The sequence below is a fragment of the Symphalangus syndactylus genome, chromosome 4 (assembly GCF_028878055.3).
Source record: "Symphalangus syndactylus isolate Jambi chromosome 4, NHGRI_mSymSyn1-v2.1_pri, whole genome shotgun sequence".
NCBI classification, from domain to species: domain Eukaryota; kingdom Metazoa; phylum Chordata; class Mammalia; order Primates; family Hylobatidae; genus Symphalangus; species Symphalangus syndactylus.
This window is the reverse complement of record NC_072426.2, coordinates 102,086,385-102,108,314: the sequence shown is the minus strand read 5'-3', so window position 1 is coordinate 102,108,314 and position 21,930 is coordinate 102,086,385. Positions and strand designations below refer to the sequence as shown.

The 21,930-nt window shown below is 37.8% G+C and overlaps 1 protein-coding gene across 1 annotated transcript; it reads left to right on the top strand.

The window, feature by feature from the left end:
• Nucleotides 1-2: 2 nt before the first annotated feature.
• On the top strand, nt 3-18,554 carry PGRMC2 (progesterone receptor membrane component 2). Its single transcript, XM_055275919.2, has 3 exons — nt 3-467; nt 15,288-15,443; nt 16,394-18,554. The coding sequence occupies exons 1-3, from the start codon at nt 50-52 to the stop codon at nt 16,489-16,491; spliced, it is 672 nt and encodes a 223-aa protein (XP_055131894.1). The 5' UTR covers nt 3-49; the 3' UTR covers nt 16,492-18,554.
• Nucleotides 18,555-21,930: the final 3,376 nt, after the last annotated feature.

Here is a 21,930-nt window from a genome sequence, read left to right as displayed (position 1 = left end):
TTGGGGAGGGCAGGGGGCGGGAGGAGGAGGAAGGCGCTGGCGGGCAGTGATGGCGGCTGGTGATGGGGACGTGAAGCTAGGCACCCTGGGGAGTGGCAGCGAGAGCAGCAGCGACGGCGGCAGCGAGAGTCCAGGCGGCGCGGGAGCTGCAGCGGAAGGGGGAGGCTGGGCGGCGGCGGCGTTGGCGCTTCTGACGGGGGGCGGGGAGATGCTGCTGAACGTGGCGCTGGTGGCGCTGGTGCTGCTGGGGGCCTACCGGCTGTGGGTGCGCTGGGGGCGGCGGGGTCTGGGGGCCGGGGCCGGGGCGGGCGAGGAGAGCCCCGCCGCCTCTCTGCCTCGCATGAAGAAGCGGGACTTCAGCTTGGAGCAGCTGCGCCAGTACGACGGCTCCCGCAACCCGCGCATCCTGCTCGCGGTCAATGGGAAAGTCTTCGACGTGACCAAAGGCAGCAAGTTCTACGGCCCGGGTGAGGAGTTGGAAGGGGAGGGGAAGGACCCCCTGCAGCTCAAGCACGACCCCCTTCGGACGGGGAGGCCTCTGGGCACCGGGTTAGTTTGCCCAGCCTTCTCGTCGCCTGGACCCCCGCGCCTCGGCCGCCGCACCTGGGACGGCCCGTCCCGCCCCTGCACACACACCGCCCCCCCTGCAGCTACGGGCACCTCCAGTTCTTCCCCCGAAACCAGGGTCCCTGGTGGCGCCCCAGAGACCAGCTCTCAGCATTCATCTTTCTTCCATCCCATTTCTCCTCGCAGCCTTTTTTTTTTTTTTTTTTTGGCTGGATTTTTCAAAATCGTTATAGTTGTCACCGGTCAACGCTGGCCCTTAACCTTTTTTGAGTCTCCTGATTCCTGGGATGGATGGGGCACCAGGGAAGGGAGATCTCTGAAGATGGGACCTAAGCTAAAGTTTTGGGCTCTGTAATTCACAGCCTCCTTCTCCTTGCCCCTTTTTTATTTGACCACTGATCTCCTTTTTCCCTCGCTGTATTACTCTCCTTAAGGCCACGTTTAGGGGCATGTAAAGTCCCAACCCTCCAGTCTCTTGAAGTCCAGACGTATAAGCAACACCTCGGACTCTTTTTAAACCAGTTTTAGTTCGGAGTTGCTTTCCATGATTAACAAGGTATGTGGGATGAGGACAGACCAGAATGCAGAGCTTATTAAAGACTAGTAAGGATATTCGCCCTGAGTTTTGGGGGTGGAGCTCCTATACCCAGCAGGCGTGTCTCTGGTTTCTTTTTTCTTTTTTTCCCTCTTTTCAAGTACACGTTGATAATGACTTGTGTTTTCACTTAGCAAAACTGAGGAGAAAAAACTTAGAAGAGTTGTAGATTCATATCCCCATGTGCCAGTTATGCAAGTTAAAGATTTTTAGAACTTTGTTTTCAGAGAACTTTGTTTTCAGGGAACTTTCTGTAGGGTAGTTGATTTAGACGCCCTTCTTTTACAGTGTGGTTGTAGCATACATTTTGGATTATGTTAATAAACTCCAGACTCATGGAACCTGTTGGTATATCATACAGTTGAGCAACATGGTACATCCTGGTTGTGCACTGATTAATACTAAGCTTTAAAAAAAAGTGACTACAATAAGAATAAATAATTAAATTAGAGACCTAAAGTGACCTGTTATTGGAGAGAGTACATCCAAGCCTTAAAGTCATAGGGTTGGCAGTCTGGAAATAAGCTAGTTTTCTCCTTAATTTAATCTGTAAGTGTATGAGATTTATTGACACTTAAAAATATATACTTCTGATTTCAGTGCTTGGTAGCTGGAAGATATTTTAGAAGTGCTTTGGTTTGTAGTTCATTGGAATAGGGATAAGAAATAGGAGATTTTTGGTGTTGAATTATGTAATTTATTTCTTTGTTGTTTGTACTTCTGTGTATATATACACATTTAATCCAGCCAAGTAAATACATAGCTTACAAAGTTTTTGCTTCTGGTTACATAAATGTGAACACAAGATGTCTATCTACTTAGATCAACTGAAATGGTTAATACATTTTTGTTTACTTAAGCACACGTGGGACAAGAGAACAGAGGCAAAGTACAGTATTTAAACAGGCCAAGTGAAGTAAATTTTTTTAAAATCAAGGATTTAGACAGCATTTTATACCTAGTTCAAGCTTTTTCCCCATTGGTATTAAAATGTGTGTTAAGTGATTAGAAATCCTGTACAGGTTTAAATTTTTAATACAGACCTTACCCAGCTAAAAGATCAGCTTTTGTACCCTGTCTGAACTGCCACTGAAGAAAACAAAGTATTAGTACAAAGAATCCTATTAGTCCTCACACATTATGCCTTGGCAGTATCTGAAAATAACTAGGAGAGACAGTCATGTAACAGTTTGGCAGCCTCCAGTGGCAAATGTTTGTTCTGTGATAGAAATTAAAAATTAAAGCCAGGCGTGGTGGTTCACGCCTGTAATCCCAGCGTTTTGGGAGGCCGAGGCAGGTGGATCACCAGAGGTCAGGAGTTCGAAACCAGCCTGGCCAACATAACAAAACCTCGTCTCTACTAAAAATACAAGAAAATTAGCTAGGCGTGGTGGCAGGTGCCTGTAATCCCAGCTACTTGGGAGGTGGAGGCAGAGAGAGTTGCTGGAACCCGGGAGGTGGGGGTTGCAGTGAGCCGAGATTGCGCCATTGCACTCCAGCCTGGGCGACAGAGACTCAGTATAAAATAAAATTAAAAATTAAGAGTCATAGGTGGTAGATTGCTTTTTTATGGTATGTGCACTGAGGGAGGCTCTTGAAATTACAATGGAGAAGTCAGTTTTAGATGTTTCTGCCAGTTCCTAGGTTCTGTTGAACAGCCTAAGAGTGATAATACAGTTAGTATTCTACAGTTGATCAATAAGTTAACAGATATTTGAATATTTTATTATTGAAAGGAACCTTAAAGAAAGCCAGATCATTTTATGGGCTTATAATATGTTGATATTGCATATTAATAGAAAATGTAATAAGTAATACTTTTCAAAAAATCTTAAAGCCAAATTTCTGTCTATAAAACAGATACAAGTTCAGTTTTGCTTTTAATTTTTATTTTCATCCTCATAAATTAAGCAGTTTTGTAGCAGAATAATTCAGAAGCAGTAATTGTCAGTTTCTATGCCTAGCCAATATCTACTCTAATTTCACAGTAATGGTTTTAGGATTAAATTTTGTGAGATTTTTCCATAATGCTGAACATCCGTTTATTTTTAGCCACACATTTTTAAAGTTCAGGCTCTTAATTAAATATTGACAGTGTAATTTGGTGGAGTATACACATTTTGGCAAACAGTTGGCATTAACTGTATTTGCCAATATTAAATTTAGTAACAGATCAGGCACTTTGCCAGCAGGTGAGGAAAGTTTGGTCATGTAAAAAACTGAATACGGGAGGAGAAAGAAAACCAGATTCATTAAGCACCTACTATATCAGATCCATTAATTTTTTTATCTCCATAATTCCTCAGTGAAGTTGGTAAGTATTCCTGCTCTACAGGTGGGGAGTCTGAGGTTTAGGTATTTTAGGTAAATTGGCTTGGATCACATGTATGTCTAATAAATCCAGATGGATATTACCACACAGCTTATCTATACTATTTCTAGTAAACTGCATCCTGTGATAAACTTGTAGAGAATCCTACTGTTGTTTTTCTTTATACCCTTCCCTGGTTCCCATAAATCCAAGGATTTAAAGCCTCTAAAAAACATGCCTTTCGGCCAGGCACCGTGGCTCACGCGTGTAATCCCAGCACTTTGGGAGGCTGAGGCAAGCGGATCACTTGAGGTCAGGAGTTTGAGACCAGACTGGCCAATATGGTGGAACCCCATCTCTACTAAAAAAAATAAAATAAAAATAAAAAAATAAAGGCCAGGCACGGTGGGTCACGCCTTAATCCAAGCACTTTGAGAGGCCAAGGCAGGCAGATCACCTGAGGTCAGGAGTTCGGGACCAGCCTGGCCAACATGGTGAAACCCTGTTTCTACAAAAATACAAAAAGAAATTAGCTGGGCATGATGGTGGGTGCCTGTAATCCCAGCTACTGGGGAGGCTGAGGCAAGAGAATCGCTTGAACCTAGGAGGTGGAGGTTGCAGTGAGTTGAGATCTCGCCATTGCACTCCAGCCTGGGTGACAGAACGAGACTCTGTATCAAAAAAAAAAAAAAAAATGCTTTTATGGCTTTATGTTATACTACCCAAAATGGTGGACCCAAGTGGCTAATTAAATGTAAATTAATTAAAATTAGATATAATTAAAAATTGAGTTCCTTAGTAACACTAGCCACATATAAAGTGCTCAGCCCCCCGTGGCTACCATTTTGGACAGTGCACTTTGTATATTTTCAGATTGTGAGACTGGCGTGCCACCTACTGCACTAACAAGTCATCTTTTAGAGTATTTCTGTCTTCCCGGAGAGTTGTTGAAAACAACATTGATTCTAAAGGTCAGAGGAGGAGGAGGAGGAGGAAACTCCATTTATTGAGCTTAGTGTCTCTAATTTTCAAACAGCCCTATGAGATTGCCCAAAGCCACATATCTAGTAGGTGGCAACACTAACAATTAAATCCAGGTTTTCATAGCTTCAGTCCTTCCCATTGTATTACAACGTAGTCTATTCAGTTTCACATGTTTACAGAATCATAAGTTTTGAAGACTCAAACAGCTAGTATAATTTTTAACAATTTTATTTAATATTACTGCAATGGAACTTTACCAAAACAGTGCTTTTTTTTTTTTTGGAATGGCAAAAAATTATACACTTGGCTTTTTGATAGTTTATTTCGCGTTGTTGAAACTTACAATACTGCTGCTCCCTTATTCCAGGTAGAGTATTCTTTGACATATACCAAAGCTATATTTTTTCCACCTTACCTTTTAGAAGAACCCCATGAGATGCCTAATATTTAGGAGGTTGGGGAAAAGAACACATGTGCCTTGAAGTGTTTTTCCTCCATTTTAAACTTTATCTTCAGTTTGTTCACTTTTATTTAACACTTTAGTTTACAGAATTGGAAACTATGTTTGCAGAGTTGCATCATAAAAACCAGACCCAATCTTACCTATTTCTTCATGGATGTCCTAAAGTTGGCACTACCCACTTGTCATCCCAGCTTCTTGCTTTGAAGCCAACTGGCTTTGTTGTTTGGGCTAATGCCCATATGCATCTATTACCTACCAGTAAGATAAAAGGATTAGCTAGGTTTTCTGATGATTTTTTTATATTCTGCTCAAATTTCTACTAGTTATTTCTATTATAACTACTTAGTTGGCTCTGAATTCAACATCATCCCATTGTTTTTAATCTTTGAGGGAATCGTATTTGTGTTAAACCCTAAAGCATATTATAAAAGGATAGCTTGAAACCAGAAGCTGTTACTCAGGGTGGAAGAAAGGAGTAGATTTAATAACATCTGGAATTAGCCATTCAAGTTCTTTTAATTGTTTTTTCAACACTCTGACATAGACCACTGCCTTCCCTGTGCACCCAAGACAGACATGACTGTATAACTCCTGTATTCTTTTGGAGCCTATATCCAGCCTCAGGATCTTTAATAATAGGATTTCATTCAGCTCCATTTTTAAATACTGAGGAAGACTTCCCTGGATTTCATTACAGTAAAACCTTAAGATATAAGAAATGGAGTTAACTGAGTCTTCAAAACAGATGTGTTCCTATCCTCATGGAGTTAATAGTCTATTAAGGAAGACAGGCAGTAAACAAGGATTTCAGTATGTAATTATAATCTGTAATTAAATATGTTATAAAAGAAATTAATAGAATGGGAATAGAGGGTAACAAAGGACTGTATTTAGATTAAGTGGCTAAGCAAGGTTACCTTTTTTATGTTAGATTGTCAAGAAAAAGGGCTTGACATTTAAGCAAAAACCTAACAGAGCCAGCCATACAAAGATTGGGTATAAGAATGTTCTGAAATGAGATTGTTACTATGCTTTCTATACTGAGCAAAGCCATCTAGCAGTAGATCTAGAACTGATCATACTAGAAACATCTTTAACACTGTTGATATTCAGATTTTACTTCAGCCTTTATCTGATTAGTATTAACACAATATTTCATTTTCCATCCCTTTTAGTCAATCTGTGTTGTTTTATTTTTCTCACATTAATGACATAGCTGGATTTTTTTCATTTAATATTAGCACTATGTCCTTTAATAGCTTAATTAGTGTATATGTTTGGTGATTACTGGTATATTTAGGTTTATTTCTATCATCTTATTTTGTGATTTCTCTTCACCTTACTTTTCTTTGCCTATTTTCCCACTATTTTTCCTTCTCAGATTGATTTTTTTATTTCTTCCATTTTCTGTCCTCTACTGATTTAGATGTATTCTATTTCTATCCTTTTGGTGATTTCCTTAAGTTTTTGCTATAGATGACTATCCTATGCTTCTGAACAATATAAGAATTTTAGCCAAACATCGTTTTAGTGTGAATTCGAAAAAGCTGCCTCTTTAAGATACTTTACTGACATTTGACAGATTATTTCTTAATAAATAAGCAAAACTGCCATGACTACAAATATGGATAGTATCCCCTGCATTCTACATAGTCATATGTTGAGGCCCTAGTTAGAAAGCTTTAACTGATTCCTCCCCCATCCTGTTTTCCACAGTATCACTCTTAGACTTTAGTTTCACTATATTTTTTCAAACTCCACCCCAAAGTTGATGAAATTATTATCTTTTTAACATAGTCCTTCTTTAAATTTACTAACATGGTTATCATTTTTTTAATTCACTGTTGTTTCTTGCATCTCATTTCTTTGTTCGGGGTTCACTTTTTATTTTAGTGAGGTGTGTCCTATAGTTTTTCACTGGCAGGAAAAAATTTTATTTTTCTTTACTCATGAATAATAGTTTGGGTTTAGAATATAAAATTGTAGATTGGGCCAGGCGCAGTGGCTCATGCCTATAATCCTACCATTTTTGGGAGACCAAGGTGGGAGGACTGCTTGAGCCCAGCAGTTCAAGACTAGCCTGGGCAATATGGTGAGACTCTGTCTCTTACAAAAATATAAAAAGTTAGCTAGGCATAGTGGTGTGCACCTGTGGTCCCAGCTACTCAAGAGTCTGAGGTAGTAAGATCGCTTGAGCCCAGAAGATCAATGATCCTTGATCACACCACTGCACTCAACCTGGGTGACACAGCGAGACCCTGTCTCAAAAAAAAATGTAAATTGACCTTATTGTACCTCAACTCTTCAGTAGCGTCATGCCACTGTCTTCCACTTGTTGGTGAGGAGTCGACTTGTAGTTTGTCTTTACTTTTATTAATCTGTTTCTTCCTTTTGGTTGTAGTTGAGATCTTTTTGTCTTTGGGGTTTCGCTATTTTACTAGGATTTGTCCAGGTGTGGATTTGATTTTATTTACCATGTACCGAACTCTACTCAAGTCTGTGGATATATTGTCCTTTTTTAATTTAATTTTTTTTTTTTTTTTTTTTTTTTTTCCAGAAAATTTGCTGTTACTTATTGCCTCCTCCATTATCTCTGTTCCTTCCTCTGGAACTGTTAATATACATTAGGTTTTCATTCTATTCTTAATGTCTCTTAATCTTTCCTTATGTACAATTTCTTAATAATTTTAAGCAAATTTACTTTAGTTCTTTAATCTGCTTCTGTATCTGTTATATGTGCTCACTCCTCCATGATGGTTTGTTTCTTCATGTAGTTTATTTTTTTATTGTGAACTTATTATCTTCAGTAGTTTTTTTTTTTTTTTTATTTTGGAGTATTTCCTGTAAAATTCCATGAGCCCTAAGTTGTGAAAGTGGTCCTGTAAAGTGGTTTGGGTATGTTGCGAAATAGGGCCTCACGTAAGTTAAAACAATGATTTTTTAAATTAAGTAATACATGCTCAAAATAGAAAATTCAAAAGGATGTACAGTGAAAAATAAGTCTACTTCCCACAACTAGTCCCAGCCACCATGTTCCCTTCCATAGTGGCAAAGGACCAGTCCACGTATTGTTCTAGAGCTATTTTGGGTGCAAGTACAAGCATGTGGATATCTTCCTTTCCCCCCACACTAACTATAGTATACTATACATACCCTTCACAGTATTTTAATATCACAAGAGCCTTTGACATCAGTATAGAGAGCCATCTTATTCTTTTGAATACATGCATAATATTCTATTTTATGAATAAGTCATAATTTAACAGTCCACTGTTAACATTTGTTTTCAATCTCCTGTTATTGCATGATGCTGCAATAAATATGTACATGTCATTTTACACATGTGTATAAAATTATGATTATAAAGTAAATTCCTGGAAATAAAATTACTGAGGCTTGGGGTATGGATATTTTTAATTTGGATTCTTATTTCTAAACTGCCCTTCAGAGAGGCTGGACCAATTTACACTTGATGAAAATACCTGTTTCTCACTTCTTGCCAAAAACGTGGTATTAAGCTTCTTGATCTTTGTCAATCCGAGAGGTTAAAATGGTATCTCAGTATTTGTTTAAATTTACATTTCTCATTTACTTAGTGAGGCAAATTGTTTATTCATATATCCTTTGCCACAGTTTTTCTTTCTTTCTTTTTTTTTTTTTTTTGAGACGGAGTTTCACTCTTGTTGCCCAGGCCGGAGTGCAATGACGCGATCTCGGCTCACTGCAACCTCCGCCTGCTGGGTTCAAGCGATTCTCCTGCCTCAGCCTCCCAAGTAGCTGGGATTACAGGCATGCGCCATGACGCCCAGCTAATTTTGTATTTTTAGTAGAGACGAGGTTTCTCCATGTTGGTCAGTCTGGTCTCGAACTCCTGACCTCAGGCAGTCCGCCCACCTCAGCCTCCCAAAGTGCTGAGATTACAGGCATGAGCCACCGCGCCCAGCCTTGCCGCAGTTTTTCAATCATCATGTTGATCTTACAGATTTTAGGTGTTCTTTATAAAGTAAATCAGCCTTTGCTGCAAATATTTTTTCTAGTTTGTCTTTTTACTTATTTATGGTGTTTTTTTTGAACCACACAAATTTTTGGTTTTATGTATTCAAATTTATCTTTTCTTTTATGGCTGCTAAGTTATGTATTATAAGACTTTATGCACTTAAAATTGTTTTTAAAAATCTGTAGTTTTTTTAGTACTTCTGTGGTCTCAGTTTTTTAGTTCCATTTGAAATTGATTTTGCTTTAAGATGTGAAATTAGAGTCCAAATTTGGTGGGGTGGTGGGTGTGTGTTTGTTTTTGAGAAGGAGTCTTGCTCTGTCACCCAGGCTAGAGTGCAGTGGCGCCATCTCCGCTCACTGCAACCTGTGTATCCCGGGTTCAAGCGATTCTCCTGCCTCAGCCCTTGAGTAACCGGGATTACAGGCGCCCACCACCGTGTCTGGCTAATTTTTGTATTTTTAGTATAAGAGACAGGGTTTCAGTCTTGGCCAGGTTGGTCTCAAACTCCTGACCTCGTGATCTACCCGCCTTGGCCTCCCAAGGGGTTGTGTTTTTTAACAGAAGGTTATCTAGTTGTCCCAACATGTTTCCCCAACAGGGGAATAATCCCTTTTTCCTAATACTTGAAGTATTATCTTTAGTGTTCATTAATTCCTATAGATATTTGAGTTAATACTATTTTTTCACCTTGGAATTTTCATTCTGCATGGGTTGGATAAACTCAGGCCCCACTCCCATAAGTGGCATGGGCCTGGGCTTTTAATTTTTCCGTCTGTTCTTTACCCCAGCCTACCCATGGACCCTGGAGTTAAGGCCATATGCTCAGTTCACAATGTTGCTGAGACCTTTTGACATTAGCTCAAATTTCAGAAGGAAGATTGCATTTTCAGTCCCTTATAGAATCGTACTATTCAAGAGATTATCTAGTTTGGCCTCAACTTTAGGCAGGTAAAATAATTTTCCTAATTTATATTTGAGGGATCTAAGGACTATGGAAATCGAGACTTGCTCATTGTGAGTGGATCCTCTAGAACCCAAGTATCTGTCTTCTTGAGAGGTATTATTTCAGTTTTACCACACTGCATTCTCTCTAAAAGTCTTGGGACTTACTGGACCTAAGCATAAAAAAAATTTATTAGTTCAGTTAATCACTTTTACATATTGCCTCATTTGTTGATAGGCTCATTGTAATCTTATTTGGAATAAATTACCCAATACTAAATGTTATTAGTTATTCAATTTATAATCACAAAAGATTATTGTCAAAACAGGCCTGAAAACTACACGGTTGATAAACTTTAATTAATTAAAGTTCATCTCTGAGAGAGACGGTTTTTAAACTGTGAGAATAATTAAAATATCCCTTTAGAAACACTAAGGTAGCTATATAATCATCCTAATAATCACAAAATTATCTGTTACTACATATTTTATTTACTTCTTCCTGGAATTTTCTGTTTATTAAATTAATATTTAAAACATTTTACAATGAGCATATGTTGTTGCTGTTTGAAGAATACGTCACCTCATTCCAACTGATTGTATTAAAGTAAGCAGTTTTAGGATACGGTAACAAATAGGTTTATTGAACTTTAAAATATCTTGACCACAAGTTGGATTGACACTAAAAACCGAATGAAATCTGAATTCTGACTAGTATAGTACTTCATGTTGGGTTTTGTTTTGTTTTTTTTCTTGAGATGGAGTCTCGCTCTGTCGCCTAGGCTGGAGTGCAGTGGCGAGATCTTGGCTCACTGCAAGCTCCACCTCCCGGGTTCACGCCATTCTGCTGCCTCAGCCTCCTGAGTAGCTGGGACTACAGGCGCCCGCCACCATGCCCGACTAATTTTTTGTATTTTTTTAGTACAGCCTGGGTTTCACCGCATTAGCCAGGATGGTCACAATCTCCTGACCTCGTGATCCGCCTGCCTCTTGTTGGTATATTTAACAATAGCTTTGAAATAAAATTTATCTTTAAAATGATGTCCTTGAGTATTTGTTATGTAAGTACATTTCAGAGTATCTGCTTTGACTGAATAATGCTGTTCATTTTTTGTAGCACGAATTTGCTTAAAATTGGGAGGCTATTTTTGGATCAGCATTATATTTTAATATTTGATAAAGCAACAGAATTTAATTCTTTTAGTTACTACTGAACTGTTAGTGTCTAAATGAGCCTTAATAATAAAAAATAACCAGATCAGTTTATGTAAAATAAAAATTTTAAAATTTTTTAGTAGAGACAGGGTTTCTCCATGTTCAAATATATTTATCTTTTTAAAAATAAATTAAGCTGGGCACAGTGGCTCATGCCTGTAATCCCAGCACTGTGGGAGGTTGAGGCAGGTAGATCACCTGAGATCAGGAGTTCAAGACCAGCCTGGCCACCATGCATCGTGAAACCGCCTCTCTACCAAAAATATAAAAATTAGCTGGGCATGGTACCATACCCAATAATCCCAGCTACTTGGGAGGCTGAGTGAGGCAGGAGAATCACTTAAACCTAGGAGGCAGAGGTTGCAGTGAGTTGAGATCACACCACAGAGCATGACTCTGCCTCAAAAAAATACTAATATAAATTATGCCATGCAACAGACTTAAACCATTTCAAATTTGCTTTATTTGGGTAGCTCCCTATTGTTTTAGTATTATGAATGGCCAAGTATACTTACCAAAATATTAGAATTGGTAAATATTTAGGTTTTTTATGTAAGGGGATAACGGAATGGGAAGGTATTGCTGACTTTTCAGATAAGCTCCTGGTTGTATTATGAATGCAGGGAAATATCCTTTTATTAGACCTCAAATCCTCCTTCCTCAGAGTAACCCATCCAGTTCCAACTTTATTTCCTAATGTTGTATTCTTTAATGGCCTTACAGAAGGCTGGGCATGGTGGCTTAGGCCTGTAATTCTAACACTTTGGGACGCAAAGGCAGGAGGATTGCTTGAGGCCAGGAGTTCAAGATCAGCTGGGCAGCATAGTGAGACCTTGTCTCTACAAAAAATAAATTAGCCAGGCCTGGTGGGCTATTCCTGTAGTCCCAGCTATTTGGGAGGTAAGAGCAGGAGGATCACTTGAGCCTGGGAAGTAGAGGCTACAGTGAAATATGATTGAGCCATGATCGAGCCACTGTACTCCAGCCTGGGTGACAGAGTAAGACCCTGCCTCGAAAAACAACAAAAAAAATTTTTTAATGGTCTTACAGGAAAGAGCATAGAAAACTATTACTAAGAAGACCTTTGCAGAAGTTAAATGCTTCCTGAGGGAAATTCTAAACATATGGAGAAGACAGCTTAATATAGTTTAGGGAGTGGGGGAATATGTTAATCACGGAATTATTCTTTTCTATTCAAGAGTCAACAGAACATCATTTGTCTGGAATTTGGCTTGGATTATTAACTGTTGACTCAAATTCACTCTTACCAAGTCAATCATTCCCCACCCCCCGTACCCCAGAAAGAGCATATTTTATGAAATTTTTATTATTATTATTCATTCAGTGTTGAAGCTTTCTTAGGGAAGTTGGTAGAGAAATTAATAGAGAATGCACTGGTATATATTAATATACTCAAAGATGGAGGGCTTTCTGATTGCTGTTTTTATAATGATTTTATCTTCTCTCCTTTGTATCATTTAAATGTGTTTTATGGCTTGTACTCTGAAGTGCCTGAAGTAGATTAATGTTTGCAGGCCATGGAGCTAAATACTATAATAGAATGCTAAGAAAAGCTATCAAGTAGAGCTTTTTTGTCCGTTTTGATGTAATAAGTATTCTAAAATTTTCATTCCCTCGAAATTTTGTAAGTAGTAAAATGCTCCAGTTTTCATGGTTGTTACTCCATCTTTGGGCTTGTGAGTCTTCTATGTGTTTTCTTGAGGTACACTGGAGGATTTAGGAAAGTGGAAATAGTACTCCCAGTTCTGTCAGTAATTTTAGGCAAATCACTGAATGCCTCTGCTCCTGTTTTTTATCTGCCAAATGGGGAAGGCAAAGTCTGTCCCTTCCACTTTGGGAAACTCTGAGAGAGAAAAGTGAGGTTTTTGCTGGAAAATTCTTTTAAAAATTGAAACTATCATTTTCCATTTGTAGATTGTTATGGCCTTTATTAGTTTTATTTTTCCTTTTGTGTGTTTCACTTTTTGCTTTTTTAAGTTTATAAGCATTGGTCTAGTCAGCATTAAGGGTAAATATCATGTTTATAGATTTTTTTTGTCATTGTTTCTTAGAAAATTTTATTTTTAAACACACTAGTTCTCTGTCTCTGTCCCTCTCCTTGTCCTGAAAACACCCATTGCCACAAAGCATGTAGAATTTTGCATGCACATATGCGTGTACACACACAGACATAACTGGTTAATATCCTTTTTTTTTTTTTGGAGAAAGAGTCTTGCTCTGTCAGCCAGGCCGTAGTGCAGTGGCGTGATCTCAACTCACTGCAACCTCCATCTCCTGGATTCAAGCAATTCTCCTGCCTCAGACTTCTGAGTAGCTGGGATTACAGGCGTGCGCCACCACAGCCGGCTAATTTTTGTAGTTTTAGTAGAGACAAGGTTTCACCATGTTGGCCAGGCTGGTCTCAAACTGCTGACCTCAAGTGATCCACCTGCCTCGGCCTCCTACAGTGTTAGGATTACAGGCATGAGCCACCGCACCCGGCCTGGTTAATACCCTTTTGAATGTCAGTTGAGATGATAGAAAAAGTTTGAAGGTTATGAATATTGGCCAGTGGTAAATTATGTTCCATATTCTTATATAGAAGACACATTTGAAAGTATAAAATGGTAGCCTATGTTAATAGACTGATTAAATAAATTACAGGTACACATCCATTCAGTGGGATAATATATAACCATTCAATGATAAATAATTGATAGTCATGTGATACCAGGTAGCAATATGGAAAATGCAATAAGAATAAGAAAAGCAGAATAAAAATGTACTTTACTGGAACTGTTAGCTTTACTTTCATGTTACTGTATCAATACCTATTAATGCTACTCTTAAAATTATTGCTAATGCTACTTCTAGTTCCATGCAGTAAACTTTTCAGAGAATGAATTTCACATCTGGTTAACTTTTTAGTACAGTGCTGTTAGCAACTCAAATTAATACTCATAAATGCTTAGATATCTATTTAAGTGAAACCTTGATTTCTACTCTCAGAAGGTACAGAGACTTGTTGACACATAACTTTCAGTTTCCTAAATACTTTTACATGTGAATATAATCATTTTGCTCATTTAAAAATCAAGGAATTTCTAGTTTTTTCTGCTTGTTTACTTATCAGAACATACTTTGTTCTTTTATTTATAAGCCCTGTTTTTCACCACTCTGTTGTTGTTGTTCATAATAGTGTCTTTGCCTACCATAAGTGAATCTGTTTACAGAATCTTGAGTTTCTTTTTATTTGGAACTACAGCTAAGTCATTTGGAAGAAAATTATTACGTTCCTACTTTATGCCAGGCACAGTGCTAGGCATTGAGGATACAAATCCTCAATTGATGAACCAATTGCTGTTCTCAAGGACAAACCTTGGGAATGGTTTTTGTCAACACATCAGTCGTGCCATTTCTCCTCAGAGAGAATGGTACCTAATTCCTTGGATAAAATGCTAATTATTGCTTCATGTGTCAGTCCAGAAGAATTATTCCTTATAGCTACTTCCTCTGTTTTCCAAAAGTCATGACAAGTAAGAGCTATTATTTTCCTTAATGACTTTTCCTAGTTTATATAGATCATTGTATATATATATTATGGTAGTCAGATGATTTTGAATATGGGTCTTTTTTTATTAAACCACTCAGCAAAGATTTATTAAATGTGTATTAAGCACTGAACTAGTCACTGGGACCACAAAGATGATACAGTCTCTTTTCTCATAGAACTACAACCTTCATAAAGATAGCAAAAAGAAAAATGTTATAGATTCACAGTTCAGCTGAGTCTTTACATAATACATGATGTTCTGTTGATTATTTTTATTTTTTTGATGCCACTATTAACAGCAACCAGTAAAAATTATTTCCCCTCAAGCAAACTGGCTTCTAAACCTAACCACTTAAGTTTCTTCTTCTCCCTCGTTACCTCACAGTCTTCATTTTGAATATAAGTTTGGGAGTATCTGAAGTAATTGAAATTGAGAGTTTTAAGATCTAAGTGAAAAGCTTTACTTTGGTCAAAAGGCAGATTTCCACAAATTTCATTTCTTATTCCATCTAGTATCTGTACATGTTTTGAAATTAAGGATATATACAAATGTGAATTATCAGGGGTTTTTTCTTTGTTGTATTTTGTGTTTTACTTTTTCCTTTGAGACGTTCTAAAATATTGTTAGGTGATCTAAATAATTTCTTTTCTTTTTTCCAGCGGGTCCATATGGAATATTTGCTGGTAGGGATGCCTCCAGAGGACTGGCCACATTTTGCCTAGATAAAGATGCACTTAGAGATGAATATGATGATCTCTCAGATTTGAATGCAGTACAGATGGAGAGTGTTCGAGAATGGGAAATGCAGTTTAAAGGTATTTTTATTTTGTTGGATTCTTTGGAAAATTAAATATTTGTTCGAAGAAAATATATACTATTTTACATGCTTTAAGAGCCTAAGGATGTCATCTGTTTTCATTGCCATCATTATTTGATAATATTTTTAAAGATAGCTAAAGCTGGGTGGAGTGGCGCATGCCTGTGGTCCCAGCTGCTGATGGGAATCCCTCAAGCTCCGGAGTCCAAGGACTAACCTGGGCAACATAGTGAGACTTGTCCAAAAAAAGAAATTGCAAAAAATAGCTAAATAAAAATATGATTGTTACATGTGATAATTATTTTGAAAATCCATATTTAAAAAAATGACTTGTTACAAACTCTAAGCCTCATAAAAATTATGAGACTTATAGTCAGCTTCTTCATTAAGGTTTAGTTTTTTAAAAATACAGGCTTATATTTAAAACTGAGTTGATTACTGATTTCAATACTATAATTTATTCCAAAATGATTTTACAGGTCTTAACACTCGAAATGTAGATAAAAAATATCATTCCCCTTTCTTATGCCCTCATAACATCAGTTTTTACCACTTGTGTGATGCTGTCCCAGCTGTTTATCTGACCCTTGGGTCCCTGGGAACAGCTCTTCTGGTTTGGCTGGGTACTGAGATGGGTCCTGGACTTACTCATTTTTAAGAAAGATCTCCAAGTGATTCTGATGCAGTATCCCACTAAGAATCACTGGTACAGAACACCCTCTTGCAAAGAATTCCCAAGCCTTATAAGTTCCCTAATCCTGTTTTCTTTTGTTCAAGCTTTACATGTGTATAAAGACCAGCCATGGTGAAGCAATTTTAGAATATTTAGATAATATTCTAATAATCATATTTTATATGATTCTAAAACAGACAAATGCCTTTTCTCCGTATAATGGAATAGTGAAACAAATTTGATCACCACTGATTTCCTTTTGATGTGTCTTTCAGAAAAATATGATTATGTAGGCAGACTCCTAAAACCAGGAGAAGAACCATCAGAATATACAGATGAAGAAGATACCAAGGATCACAATAAACAGGATTGAACTTTGTAAACAACCAAAGTCAGGGGCCTTCAGAACTGCAATTCTTACTCCCTTTCACAGAATGTCCAGAGTCTTTGGGTTTGATTCACCTGCTGCGAAAAACATTCAACAAATTGTGTACAAGATAAATTAATCTCACTATGAAGATTTGAATACTAGACATTATTTATGCTGCCAAACTCATTTGTTGCAGTTGTTTGTAATGTCTAGTGGGGCTTCATCATCCTGAAAAGAAGGAGACAGGGATTTTTTTTAAAGAGCAAGAAAGTCACAATATTACTTCTTTCCTTCCTTTTTTCCTTCTTTCTTCTTTTTCTTTCTTTTTAAAATATATTGAAGACAACCAGATATGTATTCGCTACTCAAGTGTACAGATCTCAAGAAACATCAAGGGACTCCTGTGTCACATACTGTGTTTTTATTTTACCACTGGTGAGGGAGGCAACCTGATCAGGGGAGGTGGGGGTACACATCAATTTGAGTAGTTTAGGCTACTGAAACATTAAAATGTGAATTCCCAAACTTTTCTTTTTGGCTTTGTCAGGGAAAAGAAAAATGTCTGTATAAAGAAATCTTTGGAAATTAGGAGAAGGAATTTCAGGTGGGTTTAAGTCAGAGCTAGTTCCCCAACAGAAAGATCATTTGAAACCAGTTTTTATCCCTTCTCTTTCCTTCCCTTTCCCTAAATCAAATCAATATTAATTGTGCCTTATTTCACTTAACATAGACTTGAATTATTTTTAGGGAAAGCCCCTATAATGAATTCAGAAATCACTACAAGCAGCATTAAGACTGAAGTTGGAATATTCTGTTGACCATAAAACCTTGATACCATTCTGTGTATATAGAATGTAAAAGGAATATTCAGTGTTAACTGCCATATATGTAATATACACAAACTCAATTAGCATTGTAATGGCCAAATGCATTCCCCTGTGCTTTTCTGTTTTCAAAAAAATTGAAAAACAAATCAACTCTTATCCCCAACAGCTGCCTAATTTTAGGAGTCTGACCCTCCACATCTCACTGGTGTGGGTGCATGGGGCTGTGGAGTGGATGTCAGTATGGATGTGTCTGAATGTGTGTGAGAGGCCTTGGAAGGGACTCTTTCTGCAGATACTGTAAATACAAGTACCATTTTAATAAAGCATGTACAATAAACCAAAATAAGCTTGAGTTGGACTTTATATACAGAACTGTAAGCCAGTGCATTATGATACAGTTGTAAGATTATGCATTTGATTCAAGATAAGGAAAAATCTTGGAAATGAAAAGCAGGCACTGGTTAACCAAGTTGTACACATTGTACCACATTCAGCATAACTTTAGGAAGAAATTCCACTTTGTGGAACATTCTCCAGAAATCCAAGATTATTCAGGTAAGAATTGGTATATTAAATGTACATCTTTTTACTTTCTATTTTGATGCCAACTGGTTATACTAGATGTAATAGCACTCCAGGTAGTTATTGAACACGAAACAGTAAAAAAATATTGCACTGATACTAAATTATTATTTTATTAGGTTGAAAAAGCCCTTACTAAAAGCCCCTCATACATCAATTACTTTATTTCATTATGACTACTTAGGTTCCAGGCTGGGGACAAGTTCACTTAAAAAGACAATGTTATTTAACAAGTCACCAGTTAAAAGACTTCTGCTTTGTAGTTATATGCAGAAGCCATCAAACAAGGGGGAGCTTTTAACTGCAACAATAAGCTAAAGTATGTAAAATACTACATTCTATTCAGTCTTGGAGTGTTTTGTAGAAAGTTATCTTCAGTCAAATCTTTGCTGAAGACCGGTTGTGGAGTGTTGGTAAATGCTTTGTGTTTTTATGTAAAATATTTTCTAAACAAAAAATGTTAAAAGTACATGTCCTCTGTAGTAAACTGATATCTATATATATGAATCATTCGAGCCTAAAGTCTAGTAATAAATTGTACTTGTGAATAGAGAAACCTCAAATATTCATGCAGTAAAAATTATGCGGTCTGTTAAGAAAAATGAGTAATTTGTGTTTTGGACTTGAAATAAACAGTGTCTGTAGATAATTCCTCAACTTCAGTTGAATGTTTCTCATTCTCAGGTAGTTTTTCAGGCAGTGTTTGAATGAGGGGACCAGACAGTGCTGGTATTGTTCCTTTGTTCCTGTTCCCCACTCCCCCCTCCACACACACACACACACACACACACACACCTGCTTAGCCCTATTTTCCAAACTTGCCTGATAATTAGAATTGCTTAAGGTACAGATTCTTAGCCTTTAATCCAGACCTACCACCTGCTAAGCCAGAATCTAAAGAGAATGGGCCTCAGAATTGATTTGTAAGGAATGCCTCAGGTAATCGCTGTGATCAGGAAACACTAAATTTTCAAGTTAATAATGACCATCTTTGTTAAGGCACTTGAAATGGCCTTAGGTAATTTTGGTCTGATACCCTTCATTTGGTTTTGTGTCATTCAGAAGACTTCACAAAATTCTAATGTATGATTTTAGAAAACAGCAAATTTTGATAGTCTTTAGATTTTTATCTTTGGGTAGCATTTCCAAGTTGGCATATTTCCCACATTAAATCTACACTGTGTGTACTAGCCAGTTTCTCTGCATTAGGAAATGAACCCATAACAGTTACAGATCAGGTTTTTAAAACCTTGACCATGGTGCTAAGGCTGCTTATGTTTCCTAACAGTAATTCTACCTGCCTTTCTGCAGGTAGATCTTCAGAATCCAACATTACACCTACCTTTACCCACTTTCTCGAAAATAATTTGCTGAATTACCACTGGGAGATATTTTGTTCTGTAGAAAACTCAATATTGAATCAGGCTGTCCTTATCCAAGTATTTCACATAACCTCTTGATAACTGAGAAGTGCAGCAAGTTGCTAGTAAGATGTGCCATTAACATGTTAACAGTGTGTAACTACAGAGCTTTTATGGATCAGAATAAGCAGGTAATACTGTAGTAAATTTATAAAACTTTCAAGTTGCTTTGAGTATGTTGAAAAGAGTCATCATGGAATATTGTAACAGTGATTTTGAATGAAGTGTTCTAATTCTTCTAATTAAAGTAGCAAATGCTTAAAAGATAGCTTTTGAGTATCTATGTTCCATTAAGGTCAGCTATCAATTCGTTAGATGATATTCATCACAGATTATTTGGCTATGGCAAGAAAGTTCCAATAAAGACCACCCAACTCCTGTTTTTAGGCAAAAAGCATCATTCCTAGGCACTGTCAGAAAAGCATGTACAGAAAAATTGCCATACTCCTGAGTCACTTTGAGTACCAGCTTTGCATTTGTTCTACCACCACTAGTGGCTGAGAGAACATTTGGGCTGCCTGCAATTACTCCATTCAAGAGAGCATTTGACATGCTGTGAACACTGGCTTATTCCTAAATTTTTCTTTTACTGTATCCACACAAGATCCAAGAAAACCGCATCATGATGTTTAGTGTAAGAAGACCGATCAATATTTGCATATGATTTTAAATACTTTGAAAGCATGATTTTAGTGGCTGCATAGTATTGTTCCCAAATAATAAAGTTTTTAATAAAAATGCAGGAAGTTCTGCAGCAGGATGAGCTGCAGACAAGAACCCCTCAGACACCGAGTTGTGGAAGGAAAGGGCTTTATTCAGCTGGGAGCATCGGCGGACTCACGTCTCCAAAAACTGAGCTCCCCAATTGAGCAATTCCTGTCCCTTTTAAGGGCTTACAACTCTAAGGGGGTCTGTGTGAGAGGGTCATGATCGACTGAGCAAGCAGTGAGTATGTGACTGGGGGCTACGTGCACTGGTAATCAGAATGGAACAGAACAGGACAGGGATTTTCACAGTGCTTTTCCATACAATGTCTGGAATCTATAGATAACAACTGGTTAGATCAGGGGTCAATCTTTCAACTACCAGACCTGGAATGCAGCGCCGGGCTGTCTTACTGATTTTGCTTCTTTTCTTTAACTCCTACTTTTTCTTTGAGGCAGAAATTGGTCATAAGACAATATGAGGGTGGTCTCCTCCCTTATTCCCCCACATTGAGAACCTCACTCATTAGTGGGAGTTCTCACTTCCATCCTCACTACCCATGTCTTCTTGCAAGACAGATCGATAGTGATTCATATAGCACATTTGTGCTGAAGCATTTTGGTGAACTAAGGTAGCAATGAAGCTTTTTATCATTTGAAGAAGTACAGGTAGCAAACAAGGGAGCAGTAAGCAGGTTCCTATTACTATTATAACTCCTATTATAAGAGTTTTAAATCTTCCTAGCACTGCGAACCATTTTCCAAACATGGCCCCAGGATTAAATCTATGCCACACTTGCACAGGCACATGTGCCAGTTTTGTCATATTTCTAACTATGTCTTTCATCTATGTGTAGACAGCAATTAGGTTAAATTTCCTACAGACCCCTCCTTCAGCTGCTAGCAAGTAGTTGAGAGCCAATCTATTTTGATAGATAGTATTTCTCATCTGAGTTTCTTGCTGGGCCAGAATAGTCAAGGCTCTGCCAGTTTTATTAGTGATTATTTCTAAGACAGTTTGTAACCATATGATTTGGTTGAGCATGCAAATGGGGGTCCGGTATCCCCACGAGCTGTCTTGTGCCTAAGTAGCAGGCTCATACTACTGTATGATTCTTTCAGGGGGCCACTCATGATCTTTCCAGTCACCTATAGCTATGCTTCTCTTTTCTCAGGAAGCATAGACTGGGAAGCCTAGAAGTTTGCCTGTTCTTATGGGCAGTAGGAAAAAGGATGGGTTATAGCACACATCAGGCTGGTCAATTCCTAGGCTACATACCTTGTATAGAATAGCATTATACAAATAAGTTCCTTTTAGAGTCCTGGTACACTTACAGTAACCATAAAATAACAGGACTGTAGCAACCTTTTATCCTATGTTGTAGGAAGTCAGGGACCCCGAACAGAGGGACTGACTGAAGCCGTGGCAGAAGAACATAAATTGTGAAGATTTCATGGACATTTATTAGTTCCCCAAATTAATACTTTTATAATTTCTTACACCTGTCTTTACTGCAGTCTCTGAACATAAATTGTGAAGATTTCATGGACATTTATCACTTCCCCAATCAATACTCTTATATTCCTATGCCTGTCTTTAATCTCTTAATCCCGTCATCTTCATAGGCTGAGGATGTATGTCACCTTAGGACACTGTAATGGTTGCGTTAACTGTACAAATTGCTTGTAAAGCATGTGTGTTTGAACAATATGAAATCTGGGCACCTTGAAAAAAACAGGATAACAGCGATTTTCAGGGAACAAGGGAGATAACCATAAAGTCTGACTGCCTGCAGGGCAGAGCAGAAGAGTCATATTTCTCTTCTTTCAGAAAGCAAATAGGAGAAATATCACTGAATTCTTTTCTCAGCAAGGAATAACCGTGGGAAAATGAGTGCATTCCCAGGG

What these genes read in the sequence shown, in the direction of transcription:
- PGRMC2 (XM_055275919.2), top strand. Translation starts at nt 50, where the DNA reads ATGGCGGCTGGTGATGGGGACGTGAAGCTAGGCACCCTGGGGAGTGGC. An exon ending in CAGCAAGTTCTACGGCCCGG is followed by an intron (nt 468 to 15,287) that starts GTGAGGAGTTGG and finishes TCTTTTTTCCAG; the next exon opens with CGGGTCCATATGGAATATTT. An exon ending in ATGGGAAATGCAGTTTAAAG is followed by an intron (nt 15,444 to 16,393) that starts GTATTTTTATTT and finishes TGTGTCTTTCAG; the next exon opens with AAAAATATGATTATGTAGGC.